Source organism: Heterodontus francisci, chromosome 29 (genome assembly GCF_036365525.1).
Source record: "Heterodontus francisci isolate sHetFra1 chromosome 29, sHetFra1.hap1, whole genome shotgun sequence".
Lineage (NCBI taxonomy): Eukaryota > Metazoa > Chordata > Chondrichthyes > Heterodontiformes > Heterodontidae > Heterodontus > Heterodontus francisci.
In genome coordinates, this window is record NC_090399.1 from 10500365 (window position 1) to 10525260 (window position 24896).

Below are 24896 nucleotides of genomic sequence, written 5' to 3' on the forward strand. Positions count from 1 at the left end.
CCCCTCACAAAGTTCATAAACTTTGCACTGTAACCCTTCCCACCATCCCTTACGCCAATGAGATGAGTTTGACTCCGCTCCCCGCCCACACTGAAAAACTTACCTGCTTCCCCCACCCCACCAATGTTCCACCTTGGATCCCTGGAAAGGGATCTGAAGGCATGGGAGTGCCGGCCACCACCAATATCATACCAGGGTTGGACGGCAGGAGTATGAAGCTACTTCATTTGTTTATTTAAATTAATTTACATATTTAAATTGGGTTCCCATCGCCAAGCAGTGGGGGGGCTGCCATGAGGCCGTGCCGCCGGCGCCAATATCGGGCCAGGGCTTCCTGGCATTGAGGTCCGTGGCGGGCACTCCCCCCACCTCCCATGTTATTTGGGAACTGGGCTGACCGATCATTTGTCCCCTTCACCGTCAGGTCAGATTACCTGAAGGTGCTGGGGATATGGTTCGGAAGGGCCGGGGCGTGCACCAAAACATGGGAGGAGCGAGTAGCCAAGGTACGACAAAAGTTGGGCATGTGGGGGCAGCGATCTCTCTCCATTGTGGGTAAGAACCTGGTCATCAGGTGCGAGGCGCTCACGTTGTTGCTCTCCGTGGCGCAGGTCTGGCCCATACCCCACTCCTGCGCCGTGGCAGTCACCCGAGCCATTTTCCGCTTCGTCTGGGGATCTAAAATGGACCAGGTCCGGAGGGACACGATGTTCAAATCTCTGGACATGGGCAGGAAAAATGTACCCAACGTGGCCCTCATCCTGATGACCACCTTCGTGTGCGGCTGCATCAAGATATGTGTAGATCCCCAGTACGCAAACTCCAAGTGTCACTACGTGCTGAGGTTCTATCTGTCCCCGGTGTTGCGAAGGATGGGCCTGGTCACATTGCCGCGGAACGCACCATGCAGTTGGGCGGCGCCGTACCACCTATCCTTCGTGGAGCAGTTTCTGCGGAAAAACACCTTTGACCACCGGTCCATCAGGCAGTGGTCTGCACGGAATGTCCTCAAGGCCCTACGGGAAAAGGAAACGGTGGATCCTGTCGGATGGTTCCCCGAGCAGACCGTCAAAGTCATTTGGCGGAATGCCTCATCACCAGAACTTTCAAACAAGCACCAAGACGTAGCTTGGTTGGTGGTGAGAAGGGCCCTCCCCGTCAGATCCTTCATGCACACCCGAAGTCTCGCCCCCTCCGCACAGTGCCCCCGCGTTGGCTGTGGTGGGGAAGAGACGGTCGCCCACCTCCTCCTGGAATGTGCCTTTGCAAAGCAGGTGTGGAAAGAGATGCAGTGGTTTTTGTCAAGGTTCATCCCAAGCAGCTCTGTAACACAGGAGTCTGTGCTCTACGGGCTGTTCCCAGGGACGCACACCGAGACAAACATCAACTGCTGCTGGAGGACTATCAATTCGGTGAAAGACGCCCTTTGGTCTGCCCAAAACTTGCTGGTCTTCCAGCGCAAAGAGTTGTCCACCACCGAATGTTGCAGACTGGCACATTCCAAGGTCCAGGACTACGTGCTGAGGGACGCACTAAAGCTTGGGGCAGCCGCAGCAAAGGCTCAATGGGGAAAGACCACAGTGTAAGGTTCCCCCACCAAGCTGGACTGAGGGGCTGGATCCATGGGAAACCCCTCGAACTGTATCGTTAATATTCTCAATTGCTGTAAATGTAAAATTGTAATTGACATGACAATTGTGAAACGGAAGGGTTGGGAAGAAACTCATGACAGTATTGAAGGAAACTGATCTCCCTTGCAATGTTTGTATTTTTTGGTGCTGTTTGGAAACTGTTTGGCAATGTAATTTTTACAGATGTTTATGAATAAAGTATATTTTGGAAAAAAAAACTCCCCCCACCTCCCCATGACCCCCAAGATCAGGGAGGCTGTAAAATTTGTCGCAATGTTTTGAATTATTAAGGCGTTGATACATATTCTACAGAGAAATTGAGTTTAAAACAATCAGGATAGAATTAAACACACTGGTACCTGTCAGAGGGAGTAAAAGGGATACAGAATTTGGATTGGGAGGGCGAGGGAGAAAAATATTTAGTAAGAACAATTCACAAGATGAATCTGGATAAAGGCAGAACTGGAGAATCTTTTAAGTCCATGCACGATCTGTAGCTTGAAGTATATGTACTTGTGAGGCCTCCAAGAAATCCCCCCCCCCCCCCATTTTGTTTATTTTTATATACATCACGTTTTTATTCAACATTCTATGTTTAATATGTAATTGGTTGTAAATGTACCTTCTGTTAGCTTTTTCTCTTAAAAGTCAACAAAATCATGGCTGATCTGATCGTGGCCTCAACTCTGCATCATGTAGCAAGAATCCCCGATAGTTCAAGAATCTCTCCATCTCAGCCTTGAAAATATTCAATGATCCAACCCCCACTGCTCTCAGGAGTAGAGAATTCCAACAATTCACCACCCTCAGAGAAGAAATTCCTCCTCATCTCCGTGTTAAATGGGAGACTCCTTGTTCTGAAACTCTTACCCCTAGTTTTAGATTCCCCCATGAAGGGAAACACCCTCTCAGTATCTACCCTGTCAAGCCCCCTCAGAATCTTATACGTTTCAATAAGATCACCTCTCCTTCTAAACTCCAATGAGTTTGGGCCCAACCTTTCCTCATAAGACAAACTCTTCATCCCAGCGATCAGCCGAATGAACCTTCTCTGAACTGCTTCCAATTCAAGTATATCCTCCTTAAATAAGGAGACCAAAATGATACATAGTACTTGTGATCTCACTGTACAGTTAAGAGCAGTTGTAACCAATAGTAATGATCTGACTCTTTTTTGCAAAAAGTCAGCATAACAAGGGCCAATAGAATTGCTGACTATATTCTGGAAGTACTTTGTTGCTGTTCTGGGGTTATTACAGGGTCCACACAGTGGACACAACCTCTTGCCTCTGGACGGATTTCTGGCGCAGCAGGATACTGAAGCGCTGGAATCGAGCAGCTGCTGCCCCCCCGACCCTGCACTTTGCGCCGGACCTGGACATGGCTTGCAAGCAGCAGGCTGAAGGGTTGGCCGAGTTTTTGAACTGCCCCATCTGCCTGGACCTCTTCTGCGAGCCGGTGATCCTGGACTGCGGCCACAATTTCTGCCAGGCCTGCATCCAGCGCTACTGGCAGGACAGCGAGGCCGTCTCCTGCCCCGAGTGCCGCAAGGTTTTCCGGGAGAGGAGCCTGCGAGGCAACCGGGCGCTGGGCAACCTGGCCGAAAAGGCTCGCAACCTGATCCAGGGTCCCGGCGCCGAGGAGGGCGGCCCCGAGCAGCCCATACAGGCGGAGCCCCGGACTCAGCCAGACAGCCCCGGGGACAACCGGCTGCGCTTTTACTGCGCCGAACACCGGGAGGAGCTGAAACTCTTCTGTGAGACCGACAAGGAGCTCATCTGTGTGATGTGTCTGAACGGCAGAGACGGCCAGAGCCACCGCTCCCACAACTTCATGCTCATCAGTGAAGCCGTGGAGATGTACAAGGTAAGAGGGGAAATCTCCCTCCCGGCTCCTCCACCGCACTAACTTCGGCGTAAAGCCGCTGTGGGCACACACTGGCGGAGGCACTGCGCCCGTCTGGAAACTCTATTAGGTTAAAAATGACCCTTCCCCTGGGGGGGCTAGTATTGGGGCTTTCCGCCAATGTCACGGCGGATCTCGCCGAGTGGGTGGAAGTTTTCCGCCTCCCCGCTGGAAATTCACGTCCCAAACTTCACCCCTTTTCAATTCGCTTCTGGCGAACAAGCGCGTTCAATTCACCCTGTGCAACTGTTTTGAATTTCAGGATAAATTGAAAGCCTTGTCTGACATCCTCAGGGCCAAGTCTGCACTTCTGGAGGCTAAACTAACGCAGAAGCAGGTGTTAGAAGTCGGGGTAGGTTTTGTCTGACCTTTGTTTTAGTGACTTCTTGCGGATTATACTCCCCCCGCCTCCCCCTTCCACTCCTCTCCTCTATGTTGGTCTGATAACGTTTTCATTCATAGGATCAGACAAGTCAATTGCAGATCTTCGTTACATCGGAATTTGCGAAAATGCACCAGATCCTCATTAGGATGGAGAAGCGGCTGATCTCGGAGCTGAAGGAGAATGTGGAGAGGATCTCGGAAAGACTGGAGAAAAACCTGCTGGACATTCAGCAAAATTTAAACACCATCCAGGAAAAGCTGTCCAGGTCGCAGACACAGCTGGACCAGGAAGACACCGTCGCCTTCTTAAAAGTAAGTGCTTTCAATCCGGATCAGAAAATCCACCTCGGCAGTAAAGCATCAAGCGCAGCTCATACTGTTTCGACATGTTAACGGTTCCTTTATTCCATTGACCGTTTGCTTCACGCACATGCAGAGACCAACTGAACTGATAAGAGCGACTGCCCACTGGACATATCCTAGCTGTGCCTATCCAGGGATTTAGTTGTAAGGTAGCCTCTGTGTGGACCAGTTCCTCACATAAATTGCACAAGTCAACAACAACTTGCATTTATATCGCGCCCAACAAGAGCTTTACCAAGCAATTAACTCCCAGCCAATGAATAAAACATTGGCTAGTTCCGAAGAAGGGTCACTGACCTGAAACGTTAGTTCTGCTTCTCTCTCCACAGGTGCTGTCAGACCTGCTGAGTATTTCCAGTGTTTCTTGTCGTTATTTAATTTTGAAGAAAACATTAAGACAGGTGACGAAAAGCTTGATTTGGATGGAGTTGGTTTGAAAACACAACACCTCTCATGAGCTCAGGAGCCCAAAAGCCTCTACAGACAACGAAGCACTCTTTGAAAGTGCAGTTGCTGTTGTAATGTGGGAAATGCGGCTGACAGTTTGTGCACAGCAAGCTCCCACAAACAGCAATGTGAAATCAACCAGATAAGCTTTATAGTGATGTCGACTGATGGATAAATATTGAACAGGACACGAGGGGATAAATCCTCCTCTTCAAAATAAGGCAGATGCAATCGAGGCCTTCAAAAGAGAACTGAATAATGATCTGCAGAGAAAAATTTGCAGGGCTATGTGGAAAAGGCAGGGGTGTGGGACTAGCAGACGCAGACATGACGGGCCAAATGGCCTGCTCCTGTGCTGTAACCGTTCATTGATAATGTAGTGAGATCTTATATGTCCTTGTGAAAAGATCAGACGAGGCCTCGGTTTAACCTCTCATCCAATCGATGGTATGGCAGACAGTGCAGAACTTCCTTAGTACTGTGCCAAAATCGTGTTCAAAGAAGTAGGTTATAAGCAGCATCTTATAGGAGGGAATTTTAGAGCTGGGGCCTAGACAGCTGAAGGCACGACTGTCACTGATAGGGAGACGGTAGAGGGAAATGTGTGATAGGCCAAGTGTTGGAGGATTGCAGTGTGCGTTATACAGCTGGAGATATCACTACATCCCAGAGGTCTTAGCCAAGTATTTAGCTTTAACACAATCTCTGTGTGGACCAAGGCATGGTAATATTGAAATGACAAGATACCACGTGCAGTGACAAGTAAGCAGTCGTCGGGAGTGCTGTGCACATGTTTCGAGGAAAACTGTATTGTTAACCTTAAAATTAGAGGTAGGCCATTCAGGGATGATGTCAGGAAGCACTTCTTCATATATAGGGCAGTGGAAATCTGGAACTCTCTTTCCCCACGGTAGGCTATTGCAGAAAATACGGAAGTATGGGGTTGAAGGTGATTTAGAGCTTTGGATCAGAAATTGGATAGCTGAAAGAAGACAGAGGGTGGTGGTTGATGGCAAATGTTCATCCTGGAGTTTAGTTACTAGTGGTGTACCGCAAGGATCTGTTTTGGGGCCACTGCTGTTTGTCATTTTTATAAATGACCTGGAAGAGGGTGTTGAAGGGTGGGTTAGTAAATTTGTGGATGACACTAAGGTCGGTGGAGTTGTGGATAGTGCCAAAGGATGTTGTAGGGTACAGAGGGACATAGATAGGCTGCAGAGCTGGGCTGAGAGATGGCAAATGGAGTTTAATGCGGAAAAGTGCGAGGTGATTCACTTTGGAAGGAGTAACAGGAATGCAGAGTACTGGGCTAATGGGAAGATTCTTGGTACTGTAGATGAACAGAGAGATCTTGGTGTCCAGGTGCATAAATCCCTGAAGGTTGCTGCCCAGGTTAATAGGGCTGTTAAGAAGGCATATGGTGTGTTAGCTTTTATTAGTAGGGGGATCGAGTTTCGGAGCCACGAGGTCATGCTGCAGCTGTACAAAACTCTGGTGAGACCGCACCTGGCGTATTGCGTGCAGTTCTGGTCACCGCATTATAGGAAGGATGTGGAAGCTATGGAAAAGGTGCAGAGGAGATTTACTAGCATGTTGCCTGGTATGGAGGGAAAGGTCTTACGAGGAAAGGCTGAGGGACTTGAGGTTGTTTTCGTTGGAGAGAAGGAGGAGGAGAGGTGACTTAATAGAGACATATAAGATAATCAGAGGGTTAGATAGGGTGGATAGTGAGCGTCTTTTTCCTCGGATGGTGATGGCAAACACGAGGGGACATAGCTTTAAGTTGAGGGGTGATAGATATAGGACAGATGTCAGAGGTAGTTTCTTTACTCAGAGAGTAGTAGGGGCGTGGAACGCCCTGCCTGCAGCAGTAGTAGACTCGCCAACTTTAAGGGCATTTAAGTGGTCATTGGATAGACATATGGATGAAAATGGAATAGTGTAGGTCAGATGGTTTCACAGGTCAGCGCAACATCGAGGGCCGAAGGGCCTGTACTGCGCTGTAATGTTCTAATTCTAATTCTAATTCCCTCCCCCCAAAAAAGTTGTTGAGATTGAGGGGTCATTTGAAAATTTTAAATCTGAGATTGATAGATTTTTATTTGACAAAGCGTATTAAGGATTACAGAACCAAGATGGGTAGATGGAGTGACGATGCAGATCAACCATGATCTAATTGAAGGTAGAACAGACTCGAGGGGCTGAATGGCCTCTTTTATTTCTCTGTTCCCATAATATGTAGCACAGCTTGGCTGTACACTTCTGCGCCTCTCTGCCTCGTCTTATATCCTATCATACTTCGATCCGGAACTCAACTCCCCCTCTTGTTGATTTTTTTTTTTAGGATCAAGCTGATCAACAGATGAGGTATGTGGTGTTATTTATAGAGATTCTGCACAGCCTGGCACGTTCAATTATGCTCATTTCCACTGTGTAATGATAATGTTCTCTTTTACCAGTGAGGACACTGGGCAGCTTTTGTTAGCCGCTGATCGCTTGCCTCTGGGAATATTCCGAGGACCTTTGCAGTACGCAGCCTGGAAGGAAATGGCCGATAACATCAGCCCTGGTGAGAGAAGTTTTCTCCATTCTCCCTCTTTAACCACCCTAATTCTCATGCATTTTAGTGAATGGACAAAAACAGGAGAACGTTCAATCATGTGTTCATGACCTGTTGACAATGTGTCCTGTTGAATGTATCTAATAAGCTGTCCTACTAAGAATTGTCCACAATGTCCGAACAATGTGACCATTTAAAGCAGCACACTCACACTCAAGGCTAAAAGATAATCCTACTCCCTGAGAATAAACTGTATGGATTTGCAGCGATTGAAGGCATTCTACAAATATCCATTCAAGAACAAATTGTCCTTTCAAATTATGCACAGTGAGCAATCTGATCTTTCTAATACATTGTTACGTGCTGACTAAACCACTTGTACTTACGGTGTTACTAAGCACAATTACAATGCGAGTACAGATGAAGCAAGTTGGGGTTGAGATGTCAACAAGCTTCAGTGTTTCCTCTTTAAAGTTGGATGACAGAATAAAGAGAGAGGGTATCCATGTCCATTTGCTCTGGAGGTGGATTGTCAGCATTTTGGCTGTTGCCGTCTCATCAAATTGACTTTGTCACATAAAAGGGTGAATTTGAATCACAGGCAGTGGCAGCACGGCTACCACTGCTCTCTGCCTAGGGTGGAAGTTTCCACTGTTCTTTTACAGAAACGAAAATTGGATTCTGGTGTAAAATGGACGATCCGCCCGCCAACAGTGAAAATTCGCCACCTCCCCTTGGGACCTGAGGATTCATCCCACTTGACACACTTTCTCCCGAGTTGTGAGGCAGGCTGGTGGAAGGAATTCAGGGGCTGACCATTGACCACAAACCTCTTTTGCTGGTCATTGATATCATAGATTTAAATACTTCATACAGTAACAGGAGCATAAATTCTTAACCGACCGCCCTTTGGGAGGGGCAGATAAGTAAACTGGGATTCTTTCTAAAATGGCATATCTGACAGGAAGATTGGAGAGAAAGACTTGCATTTATATAGAAACTTTCACAACCTCACGACATCCCAAAGGACTTTGCAGCCAATTAAGTAAGGGGAGGCGGTGGCATAGTGGTATGGTCGCTGGACTATTAACCCAGAGACCCAGGGTATTAGTGTGGGGACATGGGTTCAAATCCCACCATAGCAGAAGGTGGAATTTGAATTCAATTAATAAATCTGGAATTAAAAAGCTAGTCTAATGATGGCCATGAAACCATTGTCGATTGTTGTAAAAACCCATCTGGTTCACTAATGTGCTTTAGGGAAGGAAATCTGCTGTCCTTACCTGGTCTGGCCTACACGTGACTCCAGACCCACAGCAATGTGGTTGACTCTTGCATGCCCTCTGAAATGGCCGAGCAAGCCACTCAGTTGTATCTAACCGCTACGAAGTCAATAGCACTGTGGGTGTACCTACCCCAGATGGACTATGGTGGTTCAAGAAGGCAGCTCACCACCACTTTCTCAAGGGCAATTAGGGATGGCCAATAAATGCTGGTCTAGCCAGCGACGCCCACATTCCATGAATTTAAAAAAAAAGTCCTTTTGTAGTGTTGGAAACGCAGGAGCCAATTTGTGCACAGTAAGATCCCAGAAACATCAGATGAACTACCAGATGATCTGTTTTAGTGATGGCGATGGGAGGGGGGGGGGGAAATCTAGTCCGGGGGAGAATTCTCCAGTTCACAGAAAGCAGTCATCCTTCCCCAGTATACTGGGCAATCCTACACAGGATCAGGCAACAAGGCTGAATTTTATGCCCCCCCCCCCACCCCAAAGAGCAGGATGGTGGTAGGGGTGGGGAGGGGGTGTAAAATGGAGTGGGAGGCTCGGGGGTGTGGGGGGCACTTCCTGACCTATTTCCACCTTCACCGCTATTTTACGCGAGGCGGCGACGGCGAAAAATGGCCCGCCCACCCCAGGCTAATCAAGGCCCTTAAGAAGCCAGTTAACAGCCACTTAAAAGCTTCTGCCCACTGCCACGGGGATTACACTAAAAGCAGGTGGCTTTCCGATGGCCTGGGTGGCCCTCCTGATCCGGCACCCTGTGCCCAATGGAGGGCTGCCCCCAATGCCCCAACCACCCCGAATGCCCAACACACCTCCCCCACCCCCACCCCCCATTGACCACCCTAGCCTTGCCGGGGTCCGACCAAGCACCCTGGCGAGGCCCCAAGGGTCTTTCCTTTCCTTTCCCCAGGGCTATCCTTCCTCATCTTCTTGAAGCTGGGTCGCAGTCCCAGCAGTGGTCACAGCTACCGGTGGCGCTGTGGGACTAAGAGCTTCCTGCCTCAATGAGGTGGCATTCCTGCCTCAGACCAATTAAGGGCCTGGGGACCGTAAAATGTGGCACGGATCCCCAGACCAGATGGAGGTGGGATCGCCACAAACATTTCGGTCGGTGGACGGCTCCGGTCCGACAAAAGTAAAATTCCTGCCCAAGTGTGCAGTACACTCTCCTCATCTAACTTGAAAATGAAAACATTGACAATAATTGACATGCCAACAGAACTTGCTTCAAGACCACTCGCATCATAGAGTTATACAGCACAGAAACAGGTCCTTCGGCCCATCATGTCCGTGCCAGCCATCAAGCACCTAACTATTTATTTATTTGTTTGTGGTATGTCATTTAGAACCGAGATGAGGAGAAATTTCTTCACTCAGAGGGTGGTGAACCTGCGAATTCTCTACCGCAGAATATATTCAAGAAGGAGATAGATATATTTCTTAATGCGAAAGGGATCAAGGGATATGGGGAAAAAGCGGGAACAGGGTACTGAATTAGACAATCAGCCATGATCTTTTTTGAATGGTGGAGCAGGCCCGAAGGCCGAATGGCCTACTCCTGTTCCTATTTTCTATGTTTATGTTTTTCTATGTTTTTATTCTAATCCCATTTTCCAGCACTTGGCCTGTAGCCTTGTCTGCTGTGGCATACTTTGGTACATCATATGAAATTTGGTTTAGTCGATGTGTACATACGAACATAGGAATATATGAATTAGGAGCAGGATTAGGCCACTCGAGCTCACGCGCCTGCTCCGCCATTCAATAAGTTCATGGCTGAACTGGTTACTCCACATTTCCACCTAGCCCCGATAACCTTCCACCCCCTCAATGTGTGTAATGGGATCTTTAATGGGATCTGGAAGGATGGGACTGATGTGGAGAACTGAGATTCCTTTCATTTGGCTTCAGATAAACCCTGCACACTAACCTGCTAACTGGTGCGGGATATACAACAGAAAGCTTACAAGTGCGAGTTAAGTTCCTCTTAACTCTTGCCAGCCTGTGCTGAAAATGTTCTTCATTCATCAGGGCTATTCGGGTACCTCTCCACAGGGAGAGTGTGCGGAATCCGTGATGTGCAAATGGAAGCTGTGCCGCTTGTGAATTTGTTTATAGTTTGTAGCATTGGTTACAGCTCCTGTCAGACACCTCCTTGACCAAAATGGCAAAAAAATCTCAATCTAAGTCAATATAACACATCCAACCTAACCTGGGGGGTATAAGTGTGCAAATCATTGATGGTGGTGGGGTAGGTTGAGAAAGAGGTTAAAGGATCCTGGGCTTTATGAATAGAGGCATAGAGTACAAAAGCAAGGAAGTTATGACGAACCTTTATAAAACACTAGTGTGACTTCAACTGGATTATTCTGGGCACCACACTTCAGGAAGGATGTGAAGGCATTAGAGAGGGTGCAGAAAAGATTTAGGCTAATAGTTTCAGGGATGAGGAACTTCATATACTTGGATAGAATGGAGAAGCTGGGCCTGTTCCTTGGAGAAAAGAAAGTTGAGAGGAGATTTGATAGAGGTGTTCAAAATCATGAGGGGTCAGGATAGAGTAGATAGAGAGAAACCGTTCCATTGGCGGAAGGCTGAAGAAACATTGATTGGCAAAAGAAGCAAAGGCGTCATGGGGAAAAACATTTGTACACAGCGAGTGGTTAGGACCTGGAATGCACTGCCAGAGAGTGTGGTGGAGGTAGATTCAATCGTGGCTTTCAAAAAGGAATTGGATAATTATCTGAAGAGAAAAAATTGCAGGGCTATGGGAAAAAGGCAAGGGAATGGTACTAGGTGAGTTGTTCTTGCAGAGAGCCAGCATGGAAATGATGGGCCGAATGGCCTCCTTCTGTGTTGTAACCATTCTATGATTCTATGTTTATTATTGGAGTATAATAGTAATCTTGTAGTAGATCTATATTACCATCAGAGGGCAGTGTGAGACTGCATGATGGAAACTCTGAACAGGGGCATCATTTTCAGGCTTCCTAACAATGAATGTAACAGGACTAAGTGGAAGGTTTCAGCTACTTTTTCTTTTGCCATTGTATTAGTCCTTAGTGCACCAAACCAAAATATTTTGTTCATAGCTATACATAATTAGAACAATCGCTTCATTGCTTTTTATAGACCTCTCACACTTGGTTTCGACCTGTCTCTGGGTACTTTTATTTGCACTGTGCTTTCAGCTTTTCATAAGCTGCAGCTGCCATCTACAAAGCACAAGTCAGGGGTGTGATGGAATACTCTCCACTTGCCTGGATGGGTGCAGCTCCAACAACTCTCAAGAAGCTCGACACCATCCAGGCCAAAGCAGCCCACTTGATTGGCACACCATCCACAAACATTCACTCACTCCACCACCGATGCACAGTGGCAGCAGTGTGCACCATCTACAAGATGCACTGCAGCAAACTCACCAAGCCTCCTTAGACAGCACCTTCCAAACCCGCGGCCTCTCCCACCTAGAAGGACAAGGGCAGCAGATGCATGGGAACATCACCACCTGCAAGTTCCCCTCCAAGCCACACACCATCCTGACTTGGAACTATATCACCGTTCCTTCACTGTCACTGGGTTAAAATCCTGGACCTCATTCCCTTACAGCACAGTGGGTGTACGCACAGTCCAAGGACCGCAGCGGTTCAAGAAGGCGGCTCACCACCACCTTCTCAAGGGTAATTAGGGATGGGCAATAATTGCTGGCCTGGCCAGTGACGCCCACATCTCATGGGGACCGAATAAAAAAAGAACATCTAATTTGACATCATGTAGGTTATCACTTTTCCTTTTAAACCAGTGAACAATCCTCGTGTGTGAGTTAGCGATTAAATTTTGGGCAATTTTAGCCTGTCTGTCAGGAAACTGACGAGATCGGGAGCAACGCGAGTTCTATGCCACGCGGAACTTTACTCCGTATTGAAGTCAGGTGTTCCACCTGTTATAGTGAGTTTCCCACCTGGTGAGTTAGATTACTATGTTGCCCGCACATTTCATTTCATATATCTCCAGTTACTAGTTCTGTGCTCATTTTATAACTTACCTTTTCTCCAAAATGTAGAGGTTTGAACAGTGTCGTAATATTTTTGAGGGACTAAATACACTGGGATCCTGCTATAGCACGGAACGTGTTATAATGCGGGTCCATCCTGGACCCCAACATTTTCATTTAAATTTATCCTTTCAGAACATTGAGATATAAATGCTCCACAAATGATTTAGAACCAGCCAATGAGATGGCAGCTGCCTGACTAATTAATGTGCCATTTTCCCCTGTATAAATACCGGTCAAACTTGCTCTGATGCCCAAATAACGATCAACGGGAAATCTTGTGTCCTAAATCATGAAAGGGAAAATGTTACACCATCACCAAGAAGCTGAAATCATCATCTGGATCACACATCTGCTTTGTAAAGAATGGAGATCGCTGAATCAACGCTTTGTGGGTGGCTTAAAGAGGAAGAGAAGTTGAGAATGGTGTCGATGGAGATGCATGAAGGTGGCTAAGCAAGAAGGAAAAGTCCGAAATGCCGACAACACACCTCTCGATATGGCCGTATACGCGTGGCTCACCCAGCAGAGAGTTGAAGGCGTCGTCACATCCAGTCCTAGTGTTAAAGCTCAGGCTAAGAAGTTTTGCTACTAAATAAATGAAAATACCAACGTCCCAGTAGAGTTTGGAGCCAGCAAAGGGTGGTTAGCAAGATTCACGAACTGGCATGGAATTTCCCAGGTAACGTTAAGAGGAGGATAACGATGCACAGGCGAGCCAGCTATCATTTCCTGCTGAATTAAAGATGATTTTACACAAAGGAGGATATACCGAAGAGCAAATCTACAACTGTGTAAAAACTGCCCTGAACGACAAAATACTACCGGAGAAGACACAAGCTGCAAGAAACAACACCAACAAAATGTCCAGATTTAACAGAAAAAGACATGAGATGGGAAAATTAAATGTGTCAACCGAAAACATGACATCAAAAATTTAACCCCTTGACCAAGACATTATATCGACCTTCAAACGTATCTACGGAAGAGAACTGATCAACAGAATGGTGGACAGTAAGGACGATGTGACCAGTTGCCTGAAGAAACACAACGGCCATGCCTGGTGAGAAATGATAATCAACTATCAAAAACTCCTGCTAACGGGACCTGGGTGCTGTATTCGAGACGGAAACCAGCAGCAATGACGAGGAGGATCTCTTAAGGCTTCACTGAAAACTAAATATATGATAGGAAGAAGCAAGATGTCGGCTTTGATGGATTCAATGCCAGTTGCATACTTGGAGCGGAATTAGATACTAGTAACATCAACACATGGCTGAATATCGACACCTAAGAAGGTAACAAGGAGACAATGACAGATGATCAAATATAGACCAGTGTAACAGATCTAAACCCTCGAGACGTTCAACAAGTAGAAAAGATGATGATGATGATAATTCTGAGATCAAGCCACTGCCCTTATCCAGTTATGACAGTTATCCATGACCTGGAAGAATTGCTGAAAGGGGAGACAGTGGAGTTGTGGTAATGTCGCTGGACCAGTAATCCAGAGGCCCAGACCAATGCCCTGGGGACACAGGTTCAAATCTCACCATCCCACCATGGTGGAATTTAAATTCAATTAATTAATAAATCTGGAATTATAAAGCTAGTCTTATGGTGAGAATGAAACTATCGTTGATTGTAGTAAAAACCCATCTGGTTCACTAATGTCCTTTAGGGAAGGAAATCTGCTGTCCTTACCTGGTCTGGCCTTCATGTGACTCCAGACCCACAGCAATGTGGTTGACTTTTAACTGCCCTCAGTTGTACCAAACTGCTACAGAAAAGTTCAAAAAGGAACAAAACCGGACAGACTACTGGTATCGACTTAGGCACTGAAAACAACAACAGAACACCCAACCCTGTAACTTCTTTATCAACATCTGGGGGCTTGTCCAAAAATTGGGAGAGCTGTCCCACAGATTAGTCAAGCTATAGCCTAACATAGTCATACTCACCAAATTATACCTTAGAGCCACCCAGACTCCTCCATCACCATCCCGGGTTATGTCCGGTCCCACCGGCAGGACAGACCCACCAGAGGTGGCAGCACAGTGGTATACAGTTGGGAGGGAGTTGTCCCTGGGAGTTCTCAACATTGACTCCAGACCCCATGAAGTCTCAGGGCATCAGGGCAAGGAAACCTCCTGCTGATTACCACCTACCACCCTCCCCTCAGCTGATGAATCAGATCTCTTCCATGTTGAACATCACTTGGAAGAAACACTAAGGGTGGCAAGGGCACAGAATGTACTCTGGGTGGGGGACTTCAGTGTCCATCATCAAGTGTGACTTGGTAGCACCACTACTAACCGAGCTGGTTGAGTCCCGAAGGACATAGCTGCTAGACTGGGCCTGCGACAGGTGGTGAGGGAACCAACAAGAGAGGAAAACATATTAAACCGTGTCCTCACCAGTCTACAATTGCAGATGCATTTGTCCATGACAGTATTAGTAGGAGTGACCACTGCACAATCCTTGTGAAAACAAAGTAGTGTCCTCATACTGCAGATACCCTCCATCGTGTTGTGTGGCACTACCATTGTGCTAAATGGAATAAATTCAAAACAGATCTAGCAACGCAAAACTGGGCATCCATGAGGCACTGTGGGCCATTAGCAGCAGCAGAATTGTATTCAAACACAATTTGTAACCTCATGGCCCGGCATATCTCCCACTCTACCATTACCATCAAGCCGGGAGACCAACCATGGTTCAAAGAAGTGTGCAGGAGGGCATGCCAGGAGCAGAATCAGGCTTATCTAAAAATGAGGTGTCAGCCTGGTATAGATAAAACACTGGACTACATGTATGCGTCAGCAGCATGCAATAGACAGAGCTAAGTAGTCCCACAGCCAATGGATCAGATCTAAATTCTGCAGTCCTGTCACATCCAGTCGTGAATGGTGGTGGACAATTAAACAACTAACTGGAAGTGGAGGCTCAACAAATATCCCCATCCTCAATGATGGGGGGAGCCCAGCACATCAGTGCAAAAGATAAGGCTGAAGCATTTGCAACAATCTTCAGCCAGAAGTCCCGAGTGTTGATCCATCTCTGCCTCCTCCTGAAGTCCCCAGTATCACACTTTCCAGTCTTCAGCCAAATCAGTTCACTCCATGTGTTGTCAAGAAATGGCCGAAGGCACTGCATACTGCAAAGGCCATTTTTAAAAATTCTTTCATGGATGTAGGCGTCACTGGCCAGGCCAGCATTTATTGCCCATCCCTAATTGCCCTTGAGAAGGTGGTGGTGAGCTGCCTTCCTAAACTGCTGCAGTCCATGTGTGGTAGGTACACCCACAGTGCTGCTAGGAAGGGAGTTCCAGGATTTTGACTCAGCGACAGTGAAGGAAGGGCGATTTAGTTCCAAGTCAGGATGTTGTGTGGCTTGGAGGGGAACTTGTAGGTGGCCCTGACAACATCCCATCGATAGTACTGAAGACCTCTGCTCCAGAACTAGCAGCGTCCCTAGCCAAGCTGTTCCAGTACAGCTACAACACTGGCATCTACGCGGCAATGTGGAAAATTGCCCAGGTAAGTCCTATCCACAAAACACAGGACAAATCTAACCCAGCCAGTTACCACCCCACCAGTCTACTTTTGATCATCGACAGTGCTATCAAGTGGTACTGACACAGCAATAACCTTCCTACTGCCAGGGCCACTTGGCTCCTGACCTCACAAGAGCCTTGGTCCAAACATAGACAAAAGAGCAAAACTCAAGATGAGAGATGTGAGTGATTGCCGTTGACATCAAGGCAGCATTTGACAGAATGTGACATCGAGTAGCCCTAGCAAAACTGAAGTCAATGGGAATTGGGGGGAAACTCTCCATTGGTTGGAGTCATACCTAGCACAAAGGGAGATGGTTGTCGTTATTGGAGAACAATCATCTCCGCTCCAGGACATCACTGCAGGAGTTGCTCAGGGTAGTGTCCTAGGCCCAACCATCTTCAGCTGCTTCATCAATGACCTTCGCTCCATCATAAGGTCAGAAGTGGGATTGTTTGATGATTGCAGAATGTTCTGCACCATTCGCGGCTCCTCAGATACTGAAGCAGTGTGTCCATATACAGCGAGACCTGGACAACATTCAGGCTTAGGCTGATAAGTGACAAGTAACATTTGCGCCATAGAAGTGCCAGGCAATGACCGTTGTTACGATCCTGTTAGGGACCGTTAAATTCTAAAAAGAGAAAGTTAAATTCCCGTTATTACTGAAAGAATTACACCACAAGATTTTACGTTTGAAACAAAAACATTTACTGTACAAGATTTAAACAAAGCAAAAGACTAAACTTAAAATCTTAACAGAACATGAAGACAAATACTTTACTTTGGCTCTGAGTCCCCTGGACGTTGCAGGATTTTGACGGTTTGTTCACTTCTCCTGGGGCCAATCAAAAGTGTACCACAACTCCAAGGATTTCACTTCGATTGCTTAGTTTCTCAGCTATCTTCCGAGGTATGAGATCACCTCCCAAAACTGGACTTCCCAGCTTGAGCACGGACCTGCCTCTATACAAAAACACCGCTGCTTCCTGATGACCTCTTTGCTCCTAGGTCCAGTTGCTTTCAAAGCCAACAGCTTTCCAAAAGCCAACTGACTGCCTGAATCAGCAAGCACCCAAACAAAACCTGACCCAAAAGGCATTTCCCCAGCAATATCTGTCCCCAAAGCAGTGATAGATGTGGGATGTCCCAGATAGCAATTTAAACTAATTATTTCCAACTCCAAATCTTTGTCTTGCATTTAAAAATAAAATATCAGTTCCCAAATTAAAAGTTACCTCTTGAAAATTAATACAAAGCATGAACCAGGTGATTGTAATACCATCTCAAACAAGAGAGAATCCAAGCATTTCCCCTTGACATTCAGTGGCATTACCATCGCTGAATCCCCCACCACCAACATCCTGGAGGTTACCGTTGACAGAAACTGAACTGGACCAGCCACATAAATACTGTGGCTACAACAGCAGGTCAGAGGCTGGAAATTCTGCGATGAGTAACTCACCTCCTGACTCCCCAAAGACTGTCCACCATCTACAAGGCACAAGTCAGGAGTAGGACGGAATGCTCTCCACTTGCCTGGATGAGTGCAGCTCCAACAACAAGCTCGACACCATCCAGGTAAAAGCACTTCACTCGATTGGCACCCCCACCAACTTCAAACCTTTGCCCCTCCACCACCAACGCACAGTGGCAGCAGTGTATTCTAGAGCATGTCTACCTGACCTGAACCCAATGGGACCCGATGACATGTGTCAGGTTTGGGTCGGGTAGCATTTCCTGGTCCGGCATTTGGGCTGGTGTTGGGTCTAGCCGGGTCGGACATGCTCTATCACCATCTCCGGTAAGTGGCTCCAATGTTAATGTACTTTTTGGACTTGAAAGGTGGTTTTGTTACAGTTTTTTTAAGCTTGTGCAGATAAGCAACAAAGTGAAAAATGGAAGGTAGGTTAACTGATGGTCGGGTCGGGTGCGGGATAAAATGAAAGGACTTGGGCCGGGTTGGGCTCGGGGTCGGATGTGGTTCTGTCGGGCTCGGGTCGGGTTTCATTTGCAGATGCGAGCCAGCCTTTAGTGTGTACCATCTAGAAGATGCACTGCAGCAACTCATCAAGGCTCCTTCGACAGCACCTTCCAAACCTATGACCTCTATCACCTCGAAGGACAAGGGCAGCAGACGCATGGGAACACCACCACCTGCAAGTAACCCTCCAAGCCACACACCATCCTGACATGGAACTATATCGCCGTTCCTTCACTGTTGCTGGGTCAAAATCCAGGAACTCCCTTCCTAACAGCACTGTGGGTGTACCTACCCTACATGGACTGCAGCGGTTCAGGAAGAAAGCTCACCACCACCTTCTCAAAGGCAATTAGGGATGAGCAACAAATGCTGGCCTGGCCAGCGACACCCACATTCCTTGAAAGAATTTAAAAAAAGGTTAGAAGCCAACAAAAAAAAATCAACTGCTCCAAGTGTGACATAACTTCAGAACATCCTAACATTCAAGGCTATGGGCCAAGTGCTGGCAAATGGGATTAGGTAGACAGGTCAGGTGTTTTAATGCATCGGTGCAGACTCGATGGGCCGAAGGGCCTCTACTGCGCTGTATTATTCTGTGATCCTACATCTTGCAAAGGCAGAAGCCAGGAATAAATGTGAGCAGTTAAAAATTTCTGATTTCTTCATCACGTCAATCCATTCCTTGAATGGCTGCCTGGTGTTCAATTGTACATGTATATTTACATTTCATAAAATGTTATTTATTTGAATTGTCTTAATTTTATTTGTTTACATCAGATCAGATGGTTTATCAGTTTATGAAGCTGTTTATCAGTAGTTGTGCATTATTCTGGCTACTGGTTTGGCACTTTTGAATGAACCTCATTAGAATGCAGTCTCGCCTATAACATACTGTTGAGATAGGTACCCAATGGACCGTGTTGTAGGAGTGTCCCAGTGTAGTAACCATGCGGTACTAAAACATTTTTGGCGTGTGGGTGAATATGTGATGCAAAATTTGAAAAATTTATATATGTCATTGTTGAAAATTTTTTCTAGAAATGAAAAAGTCCCAGTCGTGACAATTTTTACACTCAGGTCATAAAGATCATAAGAACTAGGAGCAGGAGTAGGCCGTCCGGCCCCTCGAGCCTGCTCTGCCATTCAATAAGGTCATGGCTGATCTTTTCCCAGTCATGACAATTTTTACACTCGGGTCTTGTAGTTCATAAATTTGGAGAGAGTTCCATGAAAGTGGTGCCTCCAGGACTGGCCAGCTAGTTATAGAACAGAATGTACTGATGATGTGAATGGTTTTGCTATTGCCATTTACACCTCCTCTAGATCCATCTGTTCCTTCTTTTCTCACCATCTCCTTTTGCCTTACACCATCATCCCTTTTGTCATTTAGTCTCTCCTGCCTTCCCTTTTGTTCTTCTCCTGCTCCCTCCCTTTTCAATGCCTCTGTACTTGCATAAAACCTGTTACATCTTCAACTATTTCCCAGTTCTGATGAAAGGTTATTGACCTGAAATGTTAACTCTTTCTCTGCCCACAGATGTTGCCTGACCTGCTGAACATTTCTGACAATTTGTTTCTTTTGTTCTATTTCAGATTTCCAGCATCTGCAATATTTTGCTTTTGTTATAAAGTGAAATGTAATCTTTTAACAAGTAAAACCATTTAGAGTTTGGATAAATTGAGGTGTAACTGTACGAACCTCTTACTTTCTCTTGTTTCTTTTGTTTTTCTCTCTCTGCCAGTTCCAGCTTCGGTGACCCTGAACCCTAAGACAGCCCACTCCTGGCTCATCATATCAGAAGACCTGACCAGTGTCAGATATGCAAACAAGCAGCAACAGCTCCCCGACACCCCGGAGAGGTTCAATCCCTCCCTCTGTGTACTGGGGTCTCAAGGATTCGCTTCGGGGAGGCATTATTGGGAGGTGGCGGTGGGAGAGAGCGCCGAGTGGGACGTGGGAGTGGTGAAAGAGTCCATTAACAGGAAAGGGGATATCACGGCCATTCCGCAGGCTGGATATTGGATAGTGTGGCTGAGAAACGGCAATGATTACAAGGCTGGTTCTCTGCCTCGCACCCGCCTCAGGCCGAGTGTGAGGCCTCGGAAGATCGGGGTGTACCTGGACTACGAAGGAGGGCAGGTGTCCTTTTACAATGCGGACAACATGACCCATCTTCACACTTTCACCGACCTTTTCACTGAAAAACTTTACCCTTTCTTCAGTCCGTGTTTGAGTGGGCACGGGGAAAACTCAGAACCACTGAAAATCTGCCAATCCAAATTTCACTAATGCCGAGAAGCTCAATCCCAATGATCTTTAAGGCTCCCCTTCAGGTTTTCTTTACCCTCTCATCCTTTCATTAAGTCAAGGAATTGTACAGCCCGGAAATGGACCATTTGGCTCATCGGGTGTTGAAATTGGATACAGGAGGGAGAAGGCAAAGCAGGCGGAAGGGCTTTTGCTGCCAGTTGTACTACATGCCCAATATTCTGCCCTACTGAAATCGTGAGGCTGAATATTGGGCAGGATGTGTAACAGGCAATGAATGCGAAATTGTTCTGCATTACCACCCTTGTCCGATTTCACCCTCCGTGTCTGTGCTGGTGTCTTTCTTCGTGATACCCTAGACTAATCTTCATCTCATACCCTCTCCTTTCACATACTATAATATCCATCTTTTTGAAGCAGCTATCCTAATTCCCTTTTAAAAGAACATTTGGCTTAACGTTGCCTAAAATCAGCTATGATCGTATTGAATGACGGAGCTTACTCGATATACCACATGGTTTACTCCTGCTCCTATTTCTTGTCTTCTTGAGGGTTGTGACAGACAATGCCCAATCTGACTCTGCTTTACGCACCGATGTGTTAAGTTTATGCTCTTTTGGCTTGCGTTATGCTGCCCGTTGAAAGTAACTCCTCCCACTTTCGTAGCGCCTTATAGTGTGCAAGATATCTTTCAGTTCTATTTTAAGCTTCCCAGTTGTATTTAAAAATATTGTCTCAATTTTTCAAGTTAAATGGAAGCCCAGGTAACTTCTGAAGCCGCCCTTTGCTCTGTTCTTGTATCTTCCCAGGATTGCACACGGTGCTCGGATTGTAATCTAATTGCACAACTCTACTGTCTAATAAATACGCCTGATTTTTATTCTCCGTTGAAGTTAACGGAGATCAGTATTGGGTGAGGATTAAGACTGGCATTCCACTCGATCCCATGGGATTTCCACACAGTTGGTTATAGGTGACTCCCTTTAATTTGTTCAAGGTGCAAGCTGCCAAGTGCAGCCACGATCTGCTGCGATCAGTGATGCTTTGCTCTCCATTTAACGCTTGGGCAAGGACAGAATCTTCATGAAAGGCGCAGGCAGTTTAGAGTCATAGAGAGATACAGCATTGAAACAGGCCCTTTGGCCCACCGAGTCTGTGTCGACCATCAACCACCCATTTATACTAATCCTACATTAATCCCATATTCCCTACCACATCCCACCATTCTCCTACCACCTACCTACACTAGGGGTAATTTACAATGGCCAATTTACCTATCAACCTGCAAGTCTTTTGGAGGTGGGAGGAAACCAGAGCACCCGGCAGAAACCCACGCGGTCACAGGGAGAACTTGCAAACTCCGCACAGGCAGTACCCGGAACCAAACCCGGGTCGCTGGAGCTGTGAGGCTTTCTTGGGCATTGGTTGCAGGAGTGAGAAAGCATTCGACCTGGGAGATTAGAGGAATCGATAACCCATAATGATATCTGAGAGGAATGCCTTTACATCAAATAACACCATCACAGTCTCACCACAGACCAGTTACAGGTTCTGGTCTTGTATATCTTTTAAAGATAATAAAAAAAACATTCATCACAGGTCGGACCTGTTTAATCAACTAATATTCAGCTTAATTATGGATTTTGCTTGTTAAGTCCAGTAGTTCCAGTAATACTGCACGCACAACCTCCTGTCTCTCAGCGATGGTGGCATAGTGGTAATGTCACTGAACTAGTAATCCAAAGGCATCGGCTAATGCCCTGGGGATATGGGTTCAAATCCCACCATAGCAGCTGGTGGAATTTAAATTAATTAATAAAAATCTGGAATTGAAAGCTTGTCTCAGTAACAGTGCCATGAAACTATCATCGATTGTGGTAAAAACCCTTTTGGTTCACTAATGTCCTTTAGGGAAGGAAATCTGCTGTCCTTACCTGGTCTGGCCTACATATGACTCCAGACCCACAGCAATGTGATTGATTCTTAACTGCCCTCTGAAATGGCCTAGCAAGCCACTCAGTTATCAAGTGCAATTAGGGATGGACAACAAATGCTGGCCATGGCAGCGATGTGGGGGGGAAGTATTAATGGGACAGGAATGCAGCTTCGGCTGCAGTGCAAAACAGGCAGCATTCAAATGGCAGCTTATTGTATGTCCCGCTTCATTTCAGTACGTTCACTTTAACAGAATTGAATACCAGCTGGGGCCTATAGTAGGTGGCCCAAGTTGTGCTTCTGCGTAAGTGGTCGTTCATATTCATATTGCCTTGCTTATCACTTCCGCTTCTCGTGTGTGCACTGACCCACAGCAACCCATGGGCCCTGACCTCAGCAGTGAATGGAGGAGGGACCTTCTGCATTTGTTCATGACACTATTACACCAGGCTGGGCACAATGTCAACTTACGGCGATGGAGTAAGACAGACAATATCGGATCGGCCATCAGTGGGAGAAATATCAGGCGAGGCGAGGTGTATATAACAGGTGATCCCATATTGCCTGATTTACATGATTGCTGAAAATTGTAATTATTGAGGAACTGGACTCCTCCACTCATTGGATCACCCAGTATAATAAATAATGGATATAAGGAAGGAAGGGGTATGGGTGGCTAAGGGAAAACCCTCGATCTTTTGTTAAATCATGTTATAGGTTGATGGGCAACAACAGGAAACCCAGTTTCTATTCACACGCACATAAAAAGGACATAGAGAAAAGGAACGGCTGCTCATTCAGTCTGTTCATTCAATCATGTTGCAACTCAGTATGCCCGCCTCCCAATACTCCCCATTCACCAACAATCAGGTATCTCCTAGCAGAGATAACATCAGCCGAGTGGCGGTCAGCAGCATTCCCAAATTAATTGGATCTGATCAACTTAAAAAGATGGATTTTTGCATATCATTGGGCAGATACAGCAGGCTTGAAGTAGCATTTGTGGAAATCAGAGTGAGGTGATCGAATTAGAAGAATGAATGGGATAGGGAAGAAATTAGAGTGAGGAAAGGTGATATTGCAGTGAGAAGTGGAGGGATAACATCTGGCGAAAGCTGCATGAAACCACGAGATGCTGAGGAAGTCAGCAACTTACGGCTGAAGATCAACACAAGAACGAAGCGAGCACACTGGATGGAGAGGTGCACCTATTGATGGAGACAGCTGAAAGAGAGGCTGCTACCATTGAGGCATTAATGTAATAACTGGGACCTCAGTCCAAGCTACACGTCACCAGTGGGTCAATCAGTGCATGCAAAACCCTGAACTATATCTGAATTGAATTGCTGTAGCAGTTGAAGTCTAAATATGTATCGCAAGGCCATCTTAATTGTGGAATTAATGTTGATGGTTGTGGTTGTCATCTTGAGACGCATGCAGACGTTAACCTTATAATGCCGTAACAAAGTTCATTGCAGCTAGTGCTGTGCTATTATACCTGTATAAATGGAGCTTTTTAATGATGCTAGGGTAGTTTAAATTCAGTTACTGTGAATGCATTATACTCCGTGATCAAGAAGACAACTTAAGGGCTGATGCAATGCCTATTGCAATTAAATCTGTAACATTATCACAGCAAATCTTGGTTGTGGTTGCCTGAACCACTTTCAGTGCTGCATGAAGTACACCATCAGCACAAAACAAGCTCTGAAAGTCCAACTCTAATCAGCTTGACTGGATCCTTTCCAGATATTTTTCATTTGGGGAGGTGGTGGCGTCATGGTAATGTCACTGGACAACTAACCCGAGGCTTGTGCTAATTCCCTGGGGATATGGGTGCAAATCCCACCATGACAGATTTAAATTAAAAAAAAACTTGGAATTGAAAGCTAGTCTCAGTAATGGTGCCAAGAAACTATCATCAATTGTCATTAAAAAAAACATCTGATTCACTGATGTCTTTTAATAAAGGAAATCTGCCGTCCTTACCTGGTCTGGCCTACATATGACGCCAGACCTGCTGCAATGTGGTTGACTCTTAACTGCCCTCTGAAATGGCCGAGCAAGCCATTCAGTTGCCAAGCGCAGTTAGTGATAGGCAGCAAATGCTGACCGAGCCAGCAACAATGACATCCCATGAAAGAATTTTTAAAAATGTAAACGTGATTTTTCAAAAATACTCAACTAAAACTAGATTGGCAGGGGGGATGGGCACCAGAATACAGTAGAAAAGAGGAATAAGTGAATAACAAAGTGAGTGTGTTGAATAGCATTAGAGAAGTGAGTTGTACCATATTAGACAGGAGCAGACTAAGAAGGACTTCGAAGAACACAAAGACAGGTTTACAATGCATGTAAATGCACAAAGTGTAGTGAATGAAGTTGGTGAGCTGCAAGCACAAATAGCCATGTTGGAATATGATGTAGTGGCAATAATGGAAATGTGGCTTAAAGCTGATGAGGACTCGGCACTTGATATTCAAGGATACAGAGTTTTCAGAAAAGATAGGGAAGGAAAA

General features: G+C 46.2%; 1 protein-coding gene across 2 annotated transcripts; it reads left to right on the plus strand.

The window, feature by feature from the left end:
* Positions 1-2947: 2947 nt before the first annotated feature.
* On the plus strand, positions 2948-21969 carry LOC137346112 (zinc-binding protein A33-like). 2 transcript variants are annotated; one of them, XM_068009421.1, is made up of 6 exons: positions 2948-3497; positions 3799-3888; positions 3999-4232; positions 7075-7097; positions 7190-7299; positions 19916-21969. In XM_068009421.1, the coding sequence occupies exons 1-6, from the start codon at positions 3012-3014 to the stop codon at positions 20461-20463; spliced, it is 1491 nt and encodes a 496-aa protein (XP_067865522.1). In that variant the 5' UTR covers positions 2948-3011; the 3' UTR covers positions 20464-21969. The 2 variants fall into 2 exon arrangements, with proteins under 2 accessions (XP_067865522.1, XP_067865523.1); XM_068009422.1 differs by lacking the exon at positions 3799-3888.
* The last annotated feature ends 2927 nt before the right edge of the window (positions 21970-24896 follow it).